A 21,795-nucleotide genomic window follows, 5' to 3' on the forward strand; every position below is an offset into this window, starting at 1 on the left:
TGTAATTATTGCAGTTAAAAGCTCAACAGTGAAGTGGATAGCAAAATAATTGAGCATTTCTGTTTCATTAATAACCAGGTCTTCTAGCCCTAATGAATCACAAGCAATGTAGCTGGAGGTTTATGAGTAAGTTGTACATCGAATGGGATCATCTTGAGCAAATGCAAACAAATGTAAGCAAATTTAAATCCCCCGTTGCTCATTCCTGCTTTTGTCATTCATTCATTAACGTTTTCTTAGCAACTGATATCCAAAGGCAGTTAATTATGGCTTTATGTCAACTGGGATTTCTTTTTTTCTGGCAGACCACTGCGTTGTTGTGTGGATTGTCTTTTTATATACCAAACTGTTTGAATTATGACCTTTGGCTTGTTGGGAAAAGTGAACAACTGCAGCTGTTGGCCTTTTGGGCTGGGCAGTTTAATACGCTTGGTTCCCTTCATGCCACACAAGGAGTGGTTTACCTTTGGATGTTCAGCTTCTTACACCTTAGGAGTGCTGTCGTTGGTGACAGAGTGTTTTTCACTTTGAATAGGTTAATAAAATTTGGATGATAATAGCCAAAAAGAGCTGGAATACCTTTCGTGTAGGTTATTTTGATATTGGGGAGCTGATAGAATAAGCAAATCTTAGTGGTGTGAACTATAGTCCCACTGACTATAAAAGGTGGGAAGTGGTTAGTTTTAGACAAAGATGAGCCATTTTCAGGGAAGTCAATGTGTGTTCAGCCTCATGTGAGACATCTGGGCCTTGTGGTATGGAGAGCTTGGAGCTGGAATCCAAGGGATGGCGATGCAGCCATCTGTCTTGTAGTTATCCCAATGTAAAGCTGGATTATCGATATCCCTTTGCACTGGGTTGGTAAGTGAGGCTAAAATACCTCTAGATTTAAAACCAACTTAGGAAATGCTGTGTGTTCAAAGTTTGTTGCATTTTGAGGCTTTCTCCTGGTGCTGGCTGTATTTCCTTGTTCTCTCTGCTCCTAATGGCACAGCACAGCTCAAATTGTGGCAGCCCTGTCCCTAGGCCTGCACCGAGGGGCTGTGCAGCTCCCCAGCAACATCCCTGCAGAGATAAATTTGAGGTCATGTCTCTGCTTCTGTAAAACTTATCCCTGGTAATTGCTTCAGTTGAGGTAGCCAGCTGTAAATACAGATATATCAGTTGAAAATCACCTTGCTGGAATCTTCTTGAGCATAGGCACTTGGATTTGAAGGCTGGGAAGGATGGGGGACAAAAGGGAAGGATTTTAATAAATGTGTAAGCAGTGAGATGTGTCCCTAGTCATTAGCTTTTACCTTGTTTAATGGAGTCTACTCTCCATACAACTCTTATGCTTAGAGCTAGAAAACTGTCATTTCCTTTCCTGCCAGCTCCTCCAGAGCATAACTATCAGCTATAAAAATATCTGGAGAACTGATGCTGTGTGGAGCTGTTAGGAGCTAGTCAGTAATTACAGGCAGTCAATTAGGAGGTTCGGGAACAGAGTTTTAGGACACAAATATTCACATCTATACGTTTGTTTCTAATAGAAATAGGTTTACCAGAATTTTTGTTTGTTTGTTTGTTTGTTTTCATGAATCATTTATCTATTAAAGCTTAACAGATGTATCTCTGAGAGCTGAAATCATCAATGGCTTGAGGTTGGGTGGGGTGGATTATATCTGCCACAAAAGTCTATTCAGGAGAAACACGAAGCATTCTTCTTAGAACAGCGGAGTCCGTTCATAAATCAGAAGTGAAGCTTATATCTTAGAGCCATAAAAGCCAAATAAAATCATTAAAAAACTTAGATAGGAAATGAAACTTTTAATCAGAAGTTGGGGATCCACCATTGGCTTGCATTGGTCTGGTATCCTAAGGGACAAAAATATTTCAGATATTGATTTTGCTGTCATACTTGAGCAAATTCTGGGAAGGGTGTTTGCAATAATCAGAAATTGTGCACAAGTGGGATGCAGCTGCTGAGGCTTTTTCACATGGGTAGGACTGGTTCTCAAGGATGTTTTCACCCCGAGGGTGGTGACGCACTGAACAGGTTGCCCAAGGAGGCTGTGGATGCCCCATCCCTGCAGGCATTCAAGGCCAGGCTGGATGTGGCTCTGGGCAGCCTGGGCTGCTGGTTGGTGACCCTGCACACAGCAGGGGGTTGGAGCTGGATGAGCATTGGGGTCCTTTTCAACCATTCCCACTTGTCCTATCACTGCCCACCCTCATAAACAGCCATTCCTCTCTTCAAGTAGTGGAAGGCTACAGTGAGGTCCCTCTGGAGCTTTCTGTTCTCCAAGAGCTAAACAAACTCAGTTCCCTCAAGCTTTCCTCATAGGAGAGGTGCTCCAGCCCTCTGATCATCTTAGTGGGCCCTCACTTTAGATGAGTGCTGCTCGCCTTGAAGAAATACACTGGAAAGCAGTTCTGCATCCCATTGGAATGATCAAGACCGTATTTCCATCATCACTGAGAGCAGGAGGAATGGTTTGAATCTGTTGATACAAAGGTATGTGACTCTAAGTCCCCTTCTGAAGATAACAAGACCCTGCTCTGAGTTTGTGCAGAAGCAGTGGCTTCTTTGAGAGCTGAGCAGGTTGGATGTACCTGTGTTAAAAACCCACCAGAATCGACGTCTGTGGATCTGCAGCACCATGAATCTGTGATACAGCAGAGGAGAGCACGAGGGATGTGTTTTGTCCCCACTTTCTGCTGGTTCACAAAAGGAGCTTAAAATAAAAATACCAACTGAATTGTTCAGTGTGTAAGCAGCTGCAGGTCTGCTCCGGCATCCATGCCTGCCAGCCTGCTTGATACATATTTTATATACAGTCCTGGTACTATAAAAAATGTCATTGCTTTTAAGCTGCAGCCAGAAATAAAACCTAACCTTGGAGCTCCGCTTTCCTCGGTGCTCTCTGAAAAAGGGACACTTCACAGCAGCAGAGCTTTGAGGGGAGCAGAGCTCTAACAAAGCCTGAGGGAGCGATGCAAATGAGCCAAACGGCTCTGGGAAAATTAGGGAAACTCACTGATGTTGTGATGAAAGGTTGTCAGTGGAGATGGTGACAACTGAAGTGCTTTACCCATGGGTGCTGCTGTAATAGGAACAGGTGTTACCGTCCAACCTGTCTGCAAACTGAAATGTGCTGGCTGCCCGCCAGCTGCCAAAAAGAAGGGAAAACAGAGCTAATGGCTGCATTGTTTGGGGTGAGCCCTGGGTTCCTGTTATTCTCTGCCTTGAAATTAGAGAGAAAACATTGAAATCTGAAAAAGAAACAGACAATGAGCACTGAGCAACCTGGATTTTTTTTTTTCCCCTTTGTTTTTAAAATGAAGAACGCTATGAGAATTCACTTGATGGTAATAGCATTTGATGTCAGTCTCAAGATATCCAAGTCTATTTTAGTCTGCATTAGAATGGGTGAATTGGAGCATTTCTGTGGGAGGAAGAGATACCCACCTATGGGTACCTCTGGGATGTGAGCCTCTGTCACCTTCAATGTGCTTGATTTCCATTTTACCTTCCAAAAATATCCTACATGCCTCTGTTGGGATGAAGTCATGTTTATATGCTCTGTTCTGTAATTTATTCTGTGTTTTGTTTCTGTGTCTTTGAGTTTTCGCCATAAACGGGGTGCAGGTTGCACATCCATCAGTATGCAGTTCAGCTCTGGGCAGCTTAGAAGAGACAGAATGTGTGCTGGAAAAAACAGCGAGTGATTTTTTGGATGGAAGATTGTATTATTGTTATCTAGACTAAGAAGGTGATTGAAGGCTGCAGCTTTTATTCTGACAGGCTCCAGCAGTGCAGTGCATCCCTTTGCAAACTGAGTAATGCTCCTGAGCTGCTGATGTGGGAATGCACAGGAGGCGGAGATGAGGAGCTGGGAAGTGTGTTGTTTTTTGCTGCCACTTCAATCACCAAGAACTGGAATGACTGCTCCCTGTCCTGCCTTTAGGACAGCGTGTGCTCCAGTGGAGCTCAACCATGGGAGAAAAATGAAGTTAGTTTTGTTTGTCTTCACCCACATCATATATCTCAATTTGAAGAATTGAAGCCAGGTTTTGGGTTCTTAACTAACTGTTCGGCTGGTTGATGTGTTGTCCTTTGAGTCTTAATACAGTTCATGCTTTGTGATCAATCCTCAATGAAAGGATTCCTTTTGGATCACGTTGCCATTGTTGGCTGGTTTTGAGTCAGCTGATCTTAATGTGCTCTGGTTGCTGGGAGGTTGTTTTTTCACTCTTGGAGTGTGGCATTTTTCAGGGCACTCAGATGAGCCCAGCTCAATCCTGCCATCCTCGCCCGTGCGTGGTGTGGGCAGGCTGGGTTCCCTCACTGATGAAATGTGTGTGGCTGAAGTGGTGGAGCCCATTTAATAAACATGACACACTGACTCTGAGCTGCTGAAAGGTTTTAGCTGGGAGGTGCAGCTCAGGCACTAAGCTCTTTAATGGCTCCTCTGCCAGCAGATTTGCTCCTATCTGCAAACTGAACTTAAGGTGTGGGTGCTCTCTTTGTTCCACCTGGATGTGAAAACTCATCAGTACCTGAATCTCACTTTGTGCAGCATTTACTTATCAGGGAAAAGCAGCAATTCCAAGCGAGAGCCCTCGTGTTCTGGTGCTCCGTGGTGGTTTTGTTCTGCTGAGGAAGTTCCTGTGGTCGCTTTTTCATCACACTCTTTCTCATTTGGTGGTTACAAATAGAGAAACCAAGAAAGTGTTTTAAAGAAATGGAGAAAATGAAATATTTCCAAGTATTCAGCATTGCAGTATGCTATGGCTGGTGAATGCACAAGAGGTATGTTGGTATGAGAAGTGCACTGGGTGCACCAGGGTGAACTGTGTGTATGCCTGATGTAGTTCACTTAGCCCTCACTTTGAATGAAAGACAAGGAGCAATAGCCCTAGTAAACATTCCTTGCAAAACCCAGTGCTCCCTGGTGACCATGTTTACTCTCACGTCTGCTCAAATAGCAGCCGCAGATATTTCCCTTCCAATTTCCCCCTGCTAAGTCATTAGGCAAGTGTGCTGTGAAGACCAGCAAGGCCTTACCTGACAGCAGAGCAGCTTCCACAGCCCTGCTATTAAAGAGAAGTACTCAAATCAGTTATTTCTAAAGTTAGGGATTAGCTATTTCTAAAGACAGAGTGCCCCGTCCCTGGAGGTGTCCAAGGCCAGGCTGGATGGGGCCCTGGGCAACCTGGTCTGGTATTAGATATGAAAGTTGGTGGACCTGCTGGCAGCAGAAGGGTTGGAGCTTCATGATCCTTGAGATCCATTCCAGCCCAAGCTGTCCTATGATAAGGTTAGAATTCATTTTTTGTCATTCCTTATTTATTTATTGCAAATTATGGCTAATTTTTGAAGATCCAAGAGCTGTTGAAGTGAGATGTCAGGTCGATTGGTTTGTTTTCTGAAAGGAGAAAAATACAACCTTGTCCTGGTTTGCACAAGGCTACATCAGTCAGAAGGGAATGTGACAGCCAGAAAGACTGTGTGAGATGTTGGCTTTTTTCCCTATTCTCTTATATTTTATTAAATAATATTAATACAGATTATTTATTTATTTGTTTATTTATTGTCTGAAGTTAAAGAGCCACAGCTTATGGTGAGCTGCTAACTCAGTATAGAAAATCACCTTTGAGGTGCTCAGCTCCAGCCATGGAAAGCAGCAGGAGCTGCAAGGACAGATGCAAGAACTGGGAGGGTTTGTTTGCCCAAACTGCAATGTAGAGAACTATGTGAAAGGAATTGTGACATACACCTGCACAGATCCTCCTGTCCGAGGAGACTGTTGGGTTCCAACAATGTTGGAATGGAAAATGGAAAGCCAATGTTCATGGCTTTCTTTGGGGATGTCTGGATCCTGAGCTTGTTCTCCTAAATACATTTGGTGCACTGACGTTGCCATTTGTTGTTTGCTCCTGAAACACTGCAATATTTAACTACATTTTCATAGAAGGATAACTTCTGGGGTGAAGTTTCCTGCAAGGTTACTATTGGGGCTGTTTTAGGCTCCCATTTGTGGTCTTTAGGTTGTCTTTGGGCCATCCCATCTTCATCAGGCCTCAAAGAGCATCATGCTGGAGAGCTCCAGCAGTGAGCACAGTGGGATGGGTAGAGCCAGATCAAGGCTCTACTCCTTAAAGAGCAGAAGGAAATTTCACTCTTTGCGCATGCAGAGCGCAGTGTTTAAGTACCCACTGCTAGATGGTAAATGTATTTTGTTGTGTGTACTGTTTTCTGTGGCCAATACTACAAATTACATGACTTGTCAATGCCTCGAGCCAACAAAACAGGGAGAACAATGACAAGGCAGACAACTATTAGCTTTTAACATATGTGGTTTTTACTTTCCATTCAAGTTTGTTATTAAGGAACATAGTATTATAAAGAAACTGAGTGAATGTTCATTTTACTCCTTCTTTTATTTTTTCAGTTGGCAAAAAAAATCCGTGAGAAGTTTAACCGTTACTTGGATGTTGTGAATCGTAACAAGCAAGTAGTGGAAGCATCGTACACTGCTCACCTCACATCGCCACTGACTGCAATCCAGGACTGCTGCACTATTCCACCATCTATGATGGAGTAAGTATTACATTCTGAAGTTACTGATGTTGACATTTAACCTGCGAAGAAAAAAGAGAAAGGTATTTATTTTGCAAAAACAGTGTGTATTTCTCTTCCATTCTTGATAGCTGAGGAAAACAGGAAGGCAGTACTCCAGACATGCTCCTTACGCTGTCCCCTGTGTGTGCGTTTCAATGAGGAGCTATTAACAAGGTCTGGGACTCTGCTTAAACAACAACAACAAAAAAAGGGTTGTTCAGATTTTAACAGAATAAAATAGACTTTTATACAGAATGAGTCCGTGTGCAGGGTACCTGTTTTGTACTGAGACAAGGCTTAGCCTGGGTAGCTCTTCTGAAGCTGGTCATGAGACTTTTCCTTTGAAGTTCAGAAGCCAAGATCATGAGTTGGTCAGCCCATCACATGCTAGAGGTATTGCATTACAGCTTAGTCGAGTTGATTTGCTGCTGTTTGATACACAGAGATGTACAGAAACTGAGTACATTGCTGGGAAACCAACTTGGTTCATTTTCAATTTGTTTTGCTTATAAATGCAAGAGTTTTGAAAATCCAGGCAGTTGGTTGTCTTTAATCATCTTATATTATGTTCCATGTTTACAGGAACTCCTTTGCGTTTCCTAATTGTAGGAAGGTGTGACAGAAGGTCTGATTCTTCCAATAATGGTGTAATTATTTCTTTTAAACAATCAACATTTTAAATGCTTCACTTCCATATGTGCTTGAAACGAACAAGAGTAACACTGTCATCATTTGTTATACACAGCGAGCTTTGATTACAGAATAAATTTTCATTGTTTATTCTCACTCTGATGTAAAAACATTTTAGAGAGGAAGGTAATTTGGGTAATAAATATTAAAAACATCTGTAATTTGGCTTTATAAGATAGCTTGGCTTTTAGAGTCAGCATTCTTTCATCTTTGCTGAAGCGTGGCATTAACCTTTGTTTGTGCACAGTTTTAAGATGCTCACTGCATTCAAATGTACTGTGTGAACCTGTGCCTGAAGAGAAAGGCTTCTTCAGCTTTTGTTTATTTTGATTGGCTCAAAAGGAAGAAATCTGAATAGAGCTAAGCCTAAGGTGGCTCCAAAGAAACCAGTACCTCTCTGTTTGGTTGTGGCCGTGGGTTAGGTCTAGTGGTCTCAGTGCAGTTCATACTGGACAGAGTGGCCACACAGAATGCTAGTGCCTCTGGTGCTAAATGGCCAGGCTCCTGGCAGACAGGTCAGGGATGAATTGAGGATGAACACCTTTCAGCTGCCTGGTGTCTCTGTGCTATCAGCAGTAACACTTGAAAGCAAGGGGTGAGGAAAAGGAGGAATGAGGAAATTTCCAATCCTCTTGTCAGGATTGCTTAATTTTTAATAAAAAATGAGCTGTGCTCTTAACCTGGAAACTTTCATGAATTTCTTTTAACGTTGTCCCTCAAAATGATTTATCTTCAGAAGTTTCTTATGGTGGACTGGCATGAGAATCCATTGACTAAAGCAATTCAAAAAATGAACAGGAGGCCACAGCTGGCCAAGTATAGACATGGGTTTTCTATTTGCCGGGCTCCTCATTTAGGCCCTATACCACTATTTTCAATATTTAGTTACTTGGCTTGATTAAAGCAAACCTGCTGAAGTGGTGTATGCCCGTGTGGGTGGTTGAAAGGCTTCCATTCCAATTCAGTCACTGGGATACCAAAATGCAAGATGGTGTTTCATGAGAGGATGTGATCTCACTAAAAACTCTTGTACATTGTTTCTGTCCATCTGGAATAACCTGAACGCTTTGAGAGGAGTGGAAAAACCCCTAAGATGTCCTTCGTGTTATTTGGTTGCATGTTACTACCCATTAAAATAAGGCGTATCTGCTAATTGTTCTGTTGGAAAGCTGTGCCCAAGGTTATTAGAGTGCTGTAATTTAAAGTGGTTTTCTCTAAATTTTTCTTCTCCAAATATCTTTGTTTGTTTGAAAGTTCTATTGCTGTGCAATTTTGTTAGTCTGTCTGAAGTGGAGATAATGAAATATTCCCTAGAGAACTAAAGTAAATGAAGATACCAAGCCACCAGAAAAAGAACTCAAAATCATCTTATTTGTTGTTAGCATTAACAAAATTATCCTTGTGGCCTTGTGTGTGCTTGTATTCGTCTTGAAAATCGGAGCTCTGGCTTACAAGACAGCTTGCTGTGTTGCTTGAGATAAACTGTGAGGATAGAGGATACCACACTCTGTGACTGTAAATAAATGATATGAAACAGAACCAACAAAGCGCAAGCTGGAACATAAAACGAACTTGGCGCTTAAAGTGCTTGTTCAGTGGAGCAGTGAGATATGATAAGGAAAACATTTATTTTATTGCCATTATGTGATGTTGGCTTCTGTGATGAAGAGCCCCAGTGGGTAAGTTTCCATGCAGCTGTGATTCAGCCCATGGTGAGACACGTGCTGCTCTAAATCAGAGTGAGCAGGCTGACTGTTTTCATGTACAGTATGGCAACCAACTGCTTTTGGTTGCCATGCTGTAACCAACATACAGCATCCAGACTGGTGTCTGTATCATCAGTCATGCACTTGTTCTCTCCACCAAGGTGGGTTTGTGCAGTGGCACTGACTTGCTTTGGAAAATAGTGAGAATTAATAAACTAAATATGGCGGATCTACTTGATGTGACAGTGCAGCTGGTGGCTGTTGAGCTGTTCTGTAAGTGATGCTTCCATAGGTCTTAATTCAGCAAACATTTAATCATATGCTTACGCTCATCTGGTTTACCAAAGCATTTCGGTGTGAGCTCACGTAAATGGAAATGAATCATACAGTTAAGTATATATGCAAGTATTGCAAAGCGGAGGTGGATCTTTAGCTTTTGCTGTTCCTTGCTTCAGGTATTGCTGTTTGCATTTTCAGTTCTACTTAAGATTTGGAGATGAAAATAAACATAGTGACAATGGAAGGAGAGGCAGTAGGTGAGAAGAGCAACCAGACAGCATCGCTTCAACAAGCACAGAAGCAGATATTCCATACCTGCTCTCACATATGGGCCACACACAAAAATAAGTTAATATGGTGGTGTGTGTCCTGCTGGAGTGGTCGTCACCTGCCAGGTGTGCATAACAGCCTTTTAGGGAGGAGCTGACTGCTGGCTGCCTCATGTGGAGAGCTTTCAGAGGTGGGGTTGTGACGGCCTGGCTTCACCAGGCAGGGTAGAGGCAGAGTCACCCAACTGGCCCCTTGCAGGCACTGTTTGTGAGTACAGGCTTTATGGAGCCGGCATTCTCAGCACATCAAGGCCCTGTGTAACTGCAGAGAGGTGGCTGCCCCCTAAAATAAAAGAACCGATAGCTTCTTATTCACTTGCATTTGTTAGGGAACATGCAGCTGCCTCTGCAGCTTTTCCACCACAGAGACAGAGAGGGCAATTTTGAAGGGACAATAAATATTCCTAAGTCAGGCCTCCTCTTCTCCTCCTCTGCCCCGCTCTGTCTCCCTGTGCTGTCCTGGTGTGTGCTGAGGATGTCTCCCCATCTCCTTGTCCCCTGAGACCAGAGGTGGGTTCCACTGCTGGCATCTGTGGAAGATGGTCGCGGGTCTCCTGGGGATGCACATATCTATGCAGATAATGCTTTACTGCTAACGTATGTGTTTGGAGGCAGCTGGAAATCTGGTTTTGTTCCTCACTTCACAATACTGATAAGTGCCCAAGGAATGCGTTTTATCTGAATTTACGAAAGGAGATGGAATGGAGAAACATTTGTTGGCAGGGCTGTGTTACGCACCCATAGCAGAGCTGTTTGAGTAAGTGAATTTACAAACCTATGTTTGAAAATCATTTACTCCCAGACTACGGTGCCGCCTTCAGAAGTGGTCTGGATTTTCCTTTTTAAACAGATGGTTAAATATTTGCTAATGCAGTTCAGTTTTATCGCAGCTCCTTCAGTGTTTATCTTTCCTCTCTGAGCAGCCAAGTGAGAGATAACAGGGATCCATTCAGTTGCTGCAATATCTTAAGAGCTGCACTTCCAAAGCAGAAGAGGGTGGGCCATGCTGAAGGGAATTTAAGATGCATTTCCTTTTCTTATGGAGTGTCTGCAGCAATGAGTGGGTTTCTAGAAAATGCAGGCACATGCATGGGGCCAATTGTGGCACCTTGTTTTGTTCAGGAACTGCAGCAGGAAATGGCTTAGGAAATGACTAAATATATGCTTTACATACAAATATACTTGGATTTTTCCAAGCAGGACTTGAAGTAATTGATTTATGATATGATTTAGCAGTGGGTTGTTAGAGTTAGGGTATTATGGTTAGGCTGCTGTTGGACTTGATGATCTTCAAGGTCTTTTCCAACCTGGGTAATTCTATGATTCTAATTAGAGCAACTTCTGTGCCTTGCCCTAAGAAACTGGTGAGCAGAGTCATCAACATGTTAATGAAACTGATCACGCAAGAGCTGTTGTCCCAGCGTCCTATTTGAGTTTGTGGTTCCTACTGTATCTGAGGATTTTAGCACAAAGAACATGAGTGAGGATTTTCTCCTACTATCTGGAAGATGTGCTTAGCTGAGAATCTAAAACAGAACGCCAGATTTTCATTGAACTTCCATCATTCCATTTGCGTACTAAAATTGTCCTGAAATTGGTATGGATGGAACAGGACAGAACATACTGAGGTTCAGAACAATGAGAGCCCCTCGGTCACTGCTCAGACATCATTTCTGTGCACTGCTCCCTTATTTGTCCCCAAACTGAAACTGTACAAAAGAGGCTGATTTACACTGCAAATTCAGGCCAAACAAAATCCAATTGGAGCTCACTTGAATGCTGTTTTGATGTGAGATTCAAAGCTCCTGCAAATTTATTTTATCTTCTGCATTTGCTGATCTCCTGCTTGTAAATCCTGTTGAAGGAGAATAAAAATGAGTGCAGCCTGATGGGAATTAAATGTCTGAAGTTCAAAGCAGTTTGCACATCAGAGCAAACGTCAATCAAGTGAACATCTTGCAAGCCAGGCAGGGAGTGCGTTTCTCCATGGGGAAGAGATCAAAGTGGGAGTCGCTGCTCTGTTTGCTCCCTCGGGATGCAGTTTCGATCGGTTGTTCATTAAAGTGAATCCAGAAGGAAGGGATTTTTAGGGAGAGAAGGGTGGGGGGAAACGGGAATGGTCTTGAAACTGAATTTCAGCCAATGTTTTGGGGTTTTTATCCTCTTGTTTGAGTAAGTACGAAATCTAATTACATCTAAACATAGCGTTGTGGGTTCTTTTATTTATTTATTTTCCCGGTGAGGATTTTGGAGGATGTCCATGAGGGTTGGCTGTGGCACTGTGAGCTTTGGAGCCACATTCCAAAAGCGGCATCGGTCAGAGGGTTCCGTTGCTCACTTTGCTCAATCTGTTGTCTTTTCTGCTGGCAGAAGTGAGAAACGCTGTTAAAAATTCAGCCTTCCTCATACGGAGAGCAATGCTTGCCTGTAAACCCTGAAATACAAATCTGGAATAACTTCTTCCAAAAGAAATGACGTGAAGGTGTGCACGACTCTGGAAAATGTGCCCTGTGTGCACATACATTGCATGGATCTTGTATGTAAACAGCAGGAAAGGTGCAGCCAGGGAAAGCAGTGGTCGCTGCAAACACCCATTGCAGTGCTGAGGCTTTGGTTTTAATTGTTGCTTTAATATTGATGATCACCAAACTGTTCAACAGTACGTAACTGGAACAGCTGAGAGCAGTCATAAGAAGCATGTGGGAAATTCTCTGCTGTGATTAAAATGAATGTGAATGTTGAAGCCTCAGCCAGCCTCAGTGCTGCCTCTCCAGGTTCTGTTCTGGGCTTCCCAAGCACCTTCAGCTGTGCCAGGAGCTGCTCTGCTCTGGGTCTGTGTGCAGCAGATCTGGCTGTGTCCAGCAGGATGCAAAACAAGGTGAGCTGCACCCGACTGCAGCTGGTAAAGCAGATACCTGCTCAGCTCAGAGCGGGGGATGACAGCTCCGTCTGAGGGCTGGTGTTTAATTCATGGCCTTATAAAAAATTCCTCTTCTGCATGTTTTATTTATACCACTTTCCTCTTAACTTTATTCTCCTTCTGCTGTGTGTGTGCTGTAGTAGGAGAAAGGAGGGCTGGCCTTGGCTGGAGGACTTCTCTGCTCTTTTCCCAGCTCTGGTACTGATCATTTAGGCATCTGTCCCTTCCTTGTCCTGATGGGCGACAGAATACTCACCAACAAAAGCAGAGGGACTTGCCTGTGTCAGTTCCTGCATTGAAGTGCTTTGGCATGCTTGAGCAAGAGGAGCAATGCAAACAAGCTGAGGCAGGGCAGCAAGAGATGGCTGTGGCTTGAGAACGCTACTGGGGTCAGTTCTTCTGTTTTTTGCCTTCCCAGAAGTGGGCCAGAAATGGACCTAATGGTCATCTGCTCAAAACCCTGTGCTAAGGTCTGCCATGAGGGAGTGATGTGAAATGCAGCTCGGCAGCTTTGAGAGAGTAAGGAAGCAATGGAGCAGAACAGTCAACATTTTAAACCCAGAGAGATGCAACCTCCCCATGGGTAACTCACAGCTAGTGGTGTGAGAGCTGCATAGCACGACGCAAGTGCTGTTCTGAGAGAGTGTGAGAGGTGATTTAGGATGTAATGTAAGAGCAGAGGAAAATTCCAGGTGATTTTGAAATAAAACTCGACATTTATTGAGACGTGAATAACGTTAGTTGCTAATGAGGTATCCTGCTGCTGTCGCTAATAGGTTTTGATGGGAGCACTGGGGCAATTAGCTTACATCCTGGAAAGTCATTATCTTTCCCCGAGAGTTTGTCCAGGGGTGTCCCTTGGAAATATTTCTCTAGCACTGAGATGTGTAATTTGCAGTGTCTGGCTCGTTTTGCTCAAAGATAAACATGTACCATGTGAAGCCCATCCTTTGCTAATTAATCTCAGTCCTAAGATTCGTTATCCGACAGAAGAATGAGCACCATTTCTGCTTGTTGGGTAGGAGCAGATTGTGTTTGTGTGCATTGATTGAAGGACTGAGGTGTGGGAAATATTGCAGAGAGGAGAGAGAGAACCCATGTGTGTCCCACTGCTCCGGGACTCCCTCTGTGCTTTCTGTGCTGAAATACAGAGAGAAAATAGCAAAAATGTTCTCTTTGTGCATATTTGTATCTACATGGTGATTTTCAATGCCAAAAAATGTATCTTTTCAGTATTTTGTATATTAGAGCTCTGTTTAAACAGTCACTGGTCTAAGTAATATTATAGGGTTGCCTATATGGAAGGCACTTTATTGCATCCATCACACTTTCCCTTTCTTTTAAGTCTTTTAAGTTCCAGAGGGGGTCATGAAGCGTTGGTCCCTCAGTAACTTTGTGCACTCACTCATTCATCACTTTTATGACTAATGTCATTACATTAAAACGTGTACAGTGCTAATGAATATTAATGAAAATGACTTACCAGCATGGCAGCTTAAGGAGACACTGTTTTCATTGTTGCTTCAGTGCTACAATGGAGACACTAAAAAGGCAACAAATAGTAATCGATAACGATTAATTTTTTTTGCATATTCAAATTTTAAATTTGATTAGGTTTTCTTTGAAAAGAGCCTCTGCTCTCTTGAGCTCGAGCCATGTAATAAAACCAGGCTTCTTGTGGCTCTGCAGCATCGCATTTAACCTGATGCAAAGGCTGAGGAAGTGTCTGTGGTTTTGTTGTGTGTTTGCATAAAGGACTGGTTATTTGTGAATCAGGAAATCATTCAGGAGTGCACTCCTAAGCTCTCAGGAAATGACTCCTCCACTTGAAGAGCACACTTCTGAACGTGGGGCAGGCTGTGCTGCACTATGCTTGGAAGCTCAGCCTCTGCTTTAAGCAGCCCAGCCTTCGGTGTGGTTGTGCTGGCATGTGTGGTGTGCAGGATGCCAACCTGCGATCTCCGTGAACTCCTCTGCCTGCTTCAGTAGTGCTTGTTTGGTTCTGTGATATCAACATTTTTGCAAGTGGATTCACTTATATACAGGAGTGGTGATCTTAAGCCTACCAACAAATGCTTTTCCTCGGTCTTCACAGATCTCCTCTAAGTCATACACAGTTCTTCTGTGTCCCACATGTGAGTATCCCACAACCAAGAGATGGGCTGACAGCAGGTCCACTGTTTGGCTGTCCTGGAGCAGCTGCTTCATTCCTTTAGGAGGAAAGGGCTTTGAACAACAGGACTGAAAGAAAAGATACCGGAGTAGGAGGGATTTAGTCTGCTTTAAAAGACTTGCTTCCTGCAGTCAGAACATGACATTTCCTTGCAGTAACCAGTTCCATCTGTCTGTGGCCTCCATTCTTGTTTCTGTTAATTGTTGTTTTAATGGGATGATTTAGAAGCACGTTGTTTTATTATCTGTTTGTGTCTAGGAAGTGCACCAAGTGCCCTACAAGGCCAGAATGAGGCGATCCACCTCACTCTGTTTTACTGGGCTCCATACTTGATGCAGCTTTCTGAATTTCAATTTCTCAATTACAATTTTCAGCCTTAAGAGTGGTGTTTGTTTTCTGTGTCAGCTTTCACCCAGTATTTCGGGCTTTCTGCTATGTTATAGTATGCACACGGGTGTTTGTAGATATGTTTATATATGTATGTGTACATGTGTATGAAAAAATATAGCTGGTTAAACATCTATGTGCAGTTGACAGCAACTAAATTAAGAATGTTTAACATGTCTTCAGTGTGTATGTGCTTTGAGCTAAAGTGAGAGCATTAGAATAGCTCTGGGTGAGGGCTGTATGCACATATGTAAGTTATTGAGGTGCTGTTGGTATTAATCAAGTTGCTCGGGACCTTTTGATGTAGATATATTTTATCATTTGTATTGTAGTCTTGACAGCATTGAACAAACTCTGACTCTGTCCAGTTTCTCCCCAGGACTTGCTTCTTAACAGCCAGCATTGCAGCAAGGCTCCTCATCCAGAACATGATCTTCTGCAGGCCTTGCCTGCAGTTTCTTGTCATTGCTCAGAAGTAGATTGATGGTAGAAAAATCTTTTAGAGGAGGCAGATAGTTTTTGAAACCCCAGAATAATCACTGTAAGTCAAATGGCATCAAATGCTCAATCTCAGAAAGATATTAATGAGTAGAATTTGTCTATGTAAACTACTTTTAAGTCTTTGAGAGCTTCAGAAATGTTTGTAGTTACTTAGAGCCCTTTAGTGTTACTACTCAAAAAATACATTTAGTGTTGCTCTGACTCCTAGATTTTTTAACCAAAGGACTCAAAGAAGAAATCCTTTTCTTCCAAGATATTTGGTATAATATTTTAAAAGGTGAATGAGGAAATACTCATATTAGTGAAGGTTCAGCCACTGGAAGAGACAGGTGCTGATGGCATGCCTAGAAGCTGTGCATGTATCCCAAGCTGAAACCTCTACTAATCTAGATGAAAGAGCTCAGTCTCTCATGATCATAGCTGTGAAGTAACTCCTCAAGCCAAAAATGCAACCTACTGTGGTAGAGAGCAAATACAGTCCAACTGTGATGAGTTTTCAGTCCTCTGGTCTTGGGTTTCACAATTTTTATGGGCACTTAACATATGTGTAATGTTGGAGTTTCAAAACTAATAATTATTTCTCATTGAACCTTCATAATATTTATGTCCATAGCAAAAGCTGTGTATGTTTAATAGGTTGCTGTTGTTGTTTCAGATTCGATGGCAATTTTAACACCAACGTTTCCAGGACAATTAGCTGTGACCGACTGTCCACCACTGTCAACAGCAGAGCCTTCAATCCGGGACGTGATTTAAATTCTGGTAAGTAGTAGAGTTTGGGGTATTTTCCTTCTGTTATAGGCTTTTTTTCCACTGGACTGTAACGTTTCCTTGGCATGGGGAATTAGCACTGATTGCCATAGCAACAGGCTTTTATTTCTCCTTGAAACTGTCACAGTGCTCTTAATTTGAGATTTCATGATTGAAAGATGATACCTAAAGTAATGCCCTTAGCCTTAAGTACTTTATGAAAATGCCATGAAGATTCAATTCCAGCCTACCATGGATAATTTTGTTGTGGTTTATGCACTTTGTTCTTCCTTTCTTCCTTCCAAGGTACTTTCCTTCCTAGGCATGTCTGCTTTGGCATCAGTGGTGTCAGCTCCTGATGAGGCCAAGCACAGAAGTTTCTCTGATCTTCTTAGCCCTGTTGAGCTAATGTGAGGCTGCGTTTTCAAAGACTGCAAAATATAGGGACATTCTGAAATGTTTCCTTTCTTTGTCAGAGCATTTCTGTCTTCACTGTCAACTCATTCATTGCCTTGACACACTTCAAGAGCAGGGAGTGCTTTAGAACCAAATCCATGTGATTTATCCCTGAGCAAAATTAAGCTTTTGTTTCTCCAGCGTGTCACAGTTTTCTTTATTTTCCTTCATTTTTTACACGATCACCTTGCATTAATACCTGCCTTTCAGGTTCCTTGCTAGAGCTTTTGTCTAAGTGCTTTATCTTGCTTCTCAACTTTTTATGATGTATAGTGCTGTAAATTAGAGAACACTGTAGATTTGGATTGTAGATGTCATTTGGTTGTGTTGTGTTGGGTTTGGTTGTTTTTTACTTAGCAAAAATAAAAAGCCAGATCACACCAGCCCCCACAGGTTCCTTTCCATCCCATGCACCGTACAGTACATCTTTGCTGGGCAAACAAGCTGATTTCCTGGTATACGTCTCATCACCATCATTTCTTTGGTGCTTTCTATCCTAAAGTTATGCACACTAGCTGCTTTCAAGTTAGCAGCTCTCAAGCTCAGCCTTTGGTGGGATCTTTTCTAATGCCAGAAAATGCCCTTGAGAGAAAAAACGGAATGGGAAGACTGAAATGGAGTAGCAAGAGGTTTCTTTGAGGACTGGCAGCTGATGAGTACAGATGTAGTGAAACCTGAGGTTTGCTGTGGGTGACTTGCAAGCAGTGATTACCCTCAGTCCTCTCCCCTAATGTTTTTAGAAGTAACTAGCTTTTGTCACCTCTCTCTTTTGAAACAACTTCCTGGCTCATAGCACAGTTCTGTAGTACCATTTACCTTAGAGGATGCACATAGGAGAGGGCGCTTTGTGCAGGAGCTGTTTCTGAATGACACTATGGAAATGTATTTGTTATTTCTAAACTAAAACTCACTTTGAAAGAGGATGAAGATCAAGCAACAAAAGGTCTCCCTGATTTTTCCTGCTTCCCTCTTCAGTATCCCCATGCAGTGCGAGTGAGAATATGTATTCCAGTTTGAGTCCAGACTCTAGCTGAAGTGTTTTCCTGCACTGAGAGGCCTCCTAAGACCTGCTGATGCTTCTGGTTGTTTGGATCATGTATTTTTTCTCCTGCCTCACTTTGCTCATTCAGATTTTAGTCTGGCTGGGCAGCCCTCAGCTTCCCCCAGATTGAGCCATGCTGATGAAACATGTACTGGGGAGGGACCCCACACTGGTCAGCCTTCTGGGGAAAAGGTCTGAAAGCCCTCTGCTCTCTCAGCTCCAAAATCAGGAGCTCCTGTGCTCTGCTCTCGTTTGCCCACAGTTTCTGTAAGTAAGCTGGCCAGTCCATCTGCCAGCATGTCTTCCTGAATGGGCTGATCATTTCATTCTCAATATAAAACAATTCCCATGGGTATCTCATTTTCCCTGCCTAAGTTTTGCCTACGAAATAATCTGTCCTATAAAAAGCTCTCGGTCAAACATAAATTTAAACTCAGCTGTGCTTGGCCTCAATCTCTGTGCTTTAAATGTTAATCTTGGCTGGCTCCGTGCACAGCACAAGAAAGTGGGGTTGGAGTGGGGAACTTGTAGATGTTGGAAGGGAATGGAATCTGCACCACAGGCTCCAGGCAAGCCACAAGACCCAAACCTTGGAGAGCCCCTGGTGCAGAGAGCAGGCTGGGTTTCTAGGCAGAACCATTTGTTAAAATGGGTAAGTGTAGCTCAGGAAACTTTCAATAATGAACTCATTTTTTTTGGTGCAATTTTTCTCTATTGGAATTGTGTACCATAGGAAATATAACTGTAGGGGAAGGGAGGAGGAAGAAAAAAATAGATGCATTTCTTGCAGCCCTTCAGATATCCTCCTTTTGTCACTTTTTTTCTTGAGCTTAGGTGGGGTTTTTGTTTTTGTTTTTCATTTGGTCTTGTTAGTCTTGGAAACAGCTTGTTTTATGTTGGCTCGAGTTTTCCATTTGGATTCTTTTTAGCCATTACTACAAAACAGATAGGGAGAGAGTTTTTATTCTTTAGATGGAATCGCGGGCTTCAGCCAGTTAAATTAAGAGATCTGTCCTCACCATATGAATAGCCCTTTACTTATTAAACTACACACTTGTGCCCAGCACCAGTGCTTTATGTTATCAGGTTCCTCATTCTTTATCTTTGTGGATAAACAGAGAGCCGGTAAATATTTCATGTTCTCAGCCTGTTTCAAATCAGGCAGTGTTATAGCAGAATGCTCTTCCCCAGGAAGATGAGCGGATGGGACCAGGTCTCTGTTAAAGGCCTTGTTATCGCATCCTGCCTGTGACACTTGGTCAGTCGAAACGTGGAGTGCTGTGGTCGTGCTCCTTGCGTTGCTATACTTGGAAATGATAGGTAGGCTGGGTGGAAGTATTTGGGTTAGCACCCCCTCCAAATGCTTCCCATCTGCTCAAGTCTTTTTAAGGTAGAAAGCCTGTAAATGAAGGGTTTGTTACCTCTGTGCCCTTCAGAGACAAAACAGCTCCCCAAGAGTGAGCTGGCCTCAGGCCGGGCTCACGCCATCAGCTGAATTTTAATTGGATCTTTTATTTCTGGTGAGAGCACGTGAGCCAGAATACAGTTAGAATCAGAAAATGCTGGGTCAGGCAAGTGGGTCTGGAGAATTAGGGTATCAATGTAAAATAAGCATGGTTGCTGCCTGCTGTTGTTTCTGAGGAGCACTGAAATATCTTCAGAATTGTTATTTTTAATGGAGGTTTCTCTTGGAAAGAACTGCACTGTGTGTGTTACTCTGGAAATTCATTTTCTTTTGCATGGAGGGAGCCGTGAGGTCTACAGCTCCATAGATGTGATGGTGAAGAAAGAGGACTGTAAGAAACTCCTTTATAATGAGCAGTTAGTTCTGTTCAGCAGTTCCTTTCCTTTTTTTCTTTCTTTTTTTTTTTTTTTTTTTTTTTTTTACTGTTTGTGCTTCTCTTTGAAGATTAATTAGTTAATGATTTGACTATCCTTTGAAGATGTAAAGTGGTATCTAGAAGTGCTAAGTGTTATCATATCGCATTCCCTTTGAAGTTTTATAAACTATCACACAGGACTTTCTTTCTAAAAGTCCTTTTTGCCTTCTTAGATATTTATAATTAGAGAGAACAACGATTCAAATGCTCTCATGCTAATACTCCCCAACTGCTTCTGGCTGCAGCAGTTTGGGGTCAGCTGGTGCCTCATGGTGGTGGAGGGGCAGTGGCTTTGCAGCACTTTGGTGCTGCTGGGCACGTGTATCCCCAGGCTGTGCCCCCAGTTAAGGGTACCACTGAGATCTTTGCATTTAGGCTTAGATTTTGCCTTCCTCCAAGCACTGTGATATTGAGGCTGGGCCTTGATTTAGTGCTGATGTTCAGTTTAGAAGTGAACTAATTATTACATGTAGTCAGTAGCACTGAACAGTTTGTAATTTGTATGACAGTAGGGAGATGGGTAGGTGATTATACTTGCCAGAATGACTGGAAGAGTTTGGGACCAAGTTGGATGGGGCTCTTGGCAGCCTGGGCTGGTATTAAATGTGGAGGTTTGTGGACTGCAGTGGGAGGATTGGAGCTTCATAATCCTTGGGTTCCTTTCCAACCCAGGCCATTCTGTGAAGTTCTTGAGAAAAGCAGTGCATGCTCTTAAGCATCACAGGGCTGATGTTACCTCTGCTCAGGGCAGAGAGAAATGAGATCAGACATCTGTGTGGGAATTGGATGCCATGTTCTTCTGTTCCTTCCTTGGTTCTCTTCCTCATCTTATCAGGCAGCAACTTCTTCAAAGCAGGGATTGCTCAAAGTGGCTGTGGCTGTCACTGGGACTGGTGGGCACTGTGGAAATACAAACAGCTGCAGCAGAAGGGGGGGAACAAAGATAGTGGTTTTTACAGGGTAATTGCTCTGAGCTGAATGTTGGGAGATCATCGTGGCTGCAGACAGTCTGGGAAACTTGAGAAAGTGCTAAACTGCTGTGGATGTGAACTGAAACCATAGGCTGCTCCGGTATTTTGTTGTAGGGGGATACGGCTGAGGTTTGAGATGTGCTCTGCAGAGATTTCCAACCCCAACATTGGGGTGTCCGATAAATAATGAGATCAAGGAGATGAAGCTGTCTGGGTTATTTTGGGTCTCCCTCCAAAGAGGAATACTAAAAGCAAGATGCTCAATAGAAGGCGCAGAACTGTACATCACATGCTTCATGTAGACATGTTTTTTAACAGATGCCAGAATAGGTAATATTAATGGACGAGGTTACAGAGGTCTAAGCAGCAAAACCTATTTTATATTCTGGGATTTCCTCAATGTAATAAACATACAGTTTTTTTTTTAGCAGTGTGGGTTTTTTTAACAGTTTTTTTTTTGTTGTTGCTTAAATCTTTTTTAAAGCTCTATTGTGTTTATCATTGTGTGTGTATATATGTCACCTCCATTTGTAACCCCACTTTTTCCTGTCCAACTTTCAGTTCTTGCTGATAATCTGAAGTCAAACCCTGGGATTAAATGGCAATATTTCAGCTCAGAAGAAGGCATTTTCACCGTCTTCCCAGCCCACAAGTTCCGGTGCAAAGGCAGCTACGAGCACCGCAGCAGGTATGATGTGACCCCTCCACTTTAATGGGCACAGCACTAGGACTGCATCCCTCAAACAGCTTCCAGTGTTTTGCTTTTCCAAGCCAACAGCTTTCATGAGCAACCTCTATTGGAGTACCCCAGGTTTTCTTAGGTTTGTTTTTCATTTTTAAGAAACTGAAGTAAAATAAAATTGTGTAGAGATTCCTCAGGTCTCCCAAATCAAACAGATTGTAAGTATCAGTCATCTGTAAACTGTTGGTCAGCCCACGGGCAAGATTTGATTTGTATTTGGCTCATGGTTGGTCCCTATTAACAAAGTAATAGGCACATACTGTACTGATTGGGCAGGCACATTGCTTTGGGAAGGGGTGCTGGAAGGGTGACAGCCTGGAAGGGCTGTGGGCAGGAGCACTTCTGCAGCCTGCACCATCACG

At 42.9% G+C, this 21,795-nt stretch overlaps 1 protein-coding gene across 2 annotated transcripts in view; it reads left to right on the forward strand.

Annotated features, from left to right (window-relative positions):
- The window catches only part of CACHD1 (cache domain containing 1), an 81,340-nt gene that overhangs the window by 29,064 nt on the left and 30,481 nt on the right, over positions 1–21,795 (forward strand). For both annotated transcript variants that reach the window (XM_015870815.2, XM_015870816.2), the window contains exons 3-5: positions 6,438–6,586; positions 16,248–16,354; positions 21,253–21,379. In XM_015870815.2, the coding sequence (XP_015726301.2) occupies positions 6,438–6,586; positions 16,248–16,354; positions 21,253–21,379 (383 nt within the window). The remainder of the gene's footprint in view (positions 1–6,437; positions 6,587–16,247; positions 16,355–21,252; positions 21,380–21,795) is intronic.

This window comes from Coturnix japonica, chromosome 8 (assembly GCF_001577835.2).
Source record: "Coturnix japonica isolate 7356 chromosome 8, Coturnix japonica 2.1, whole genome shotgun sequence".
NCBI classification, from domain to species: domain Eukaryota; kingdom Metazoa; phylum Chordata; class Aves; order Galliformes; family Phasianidae; genus Coturnix; species Coturnix japonica.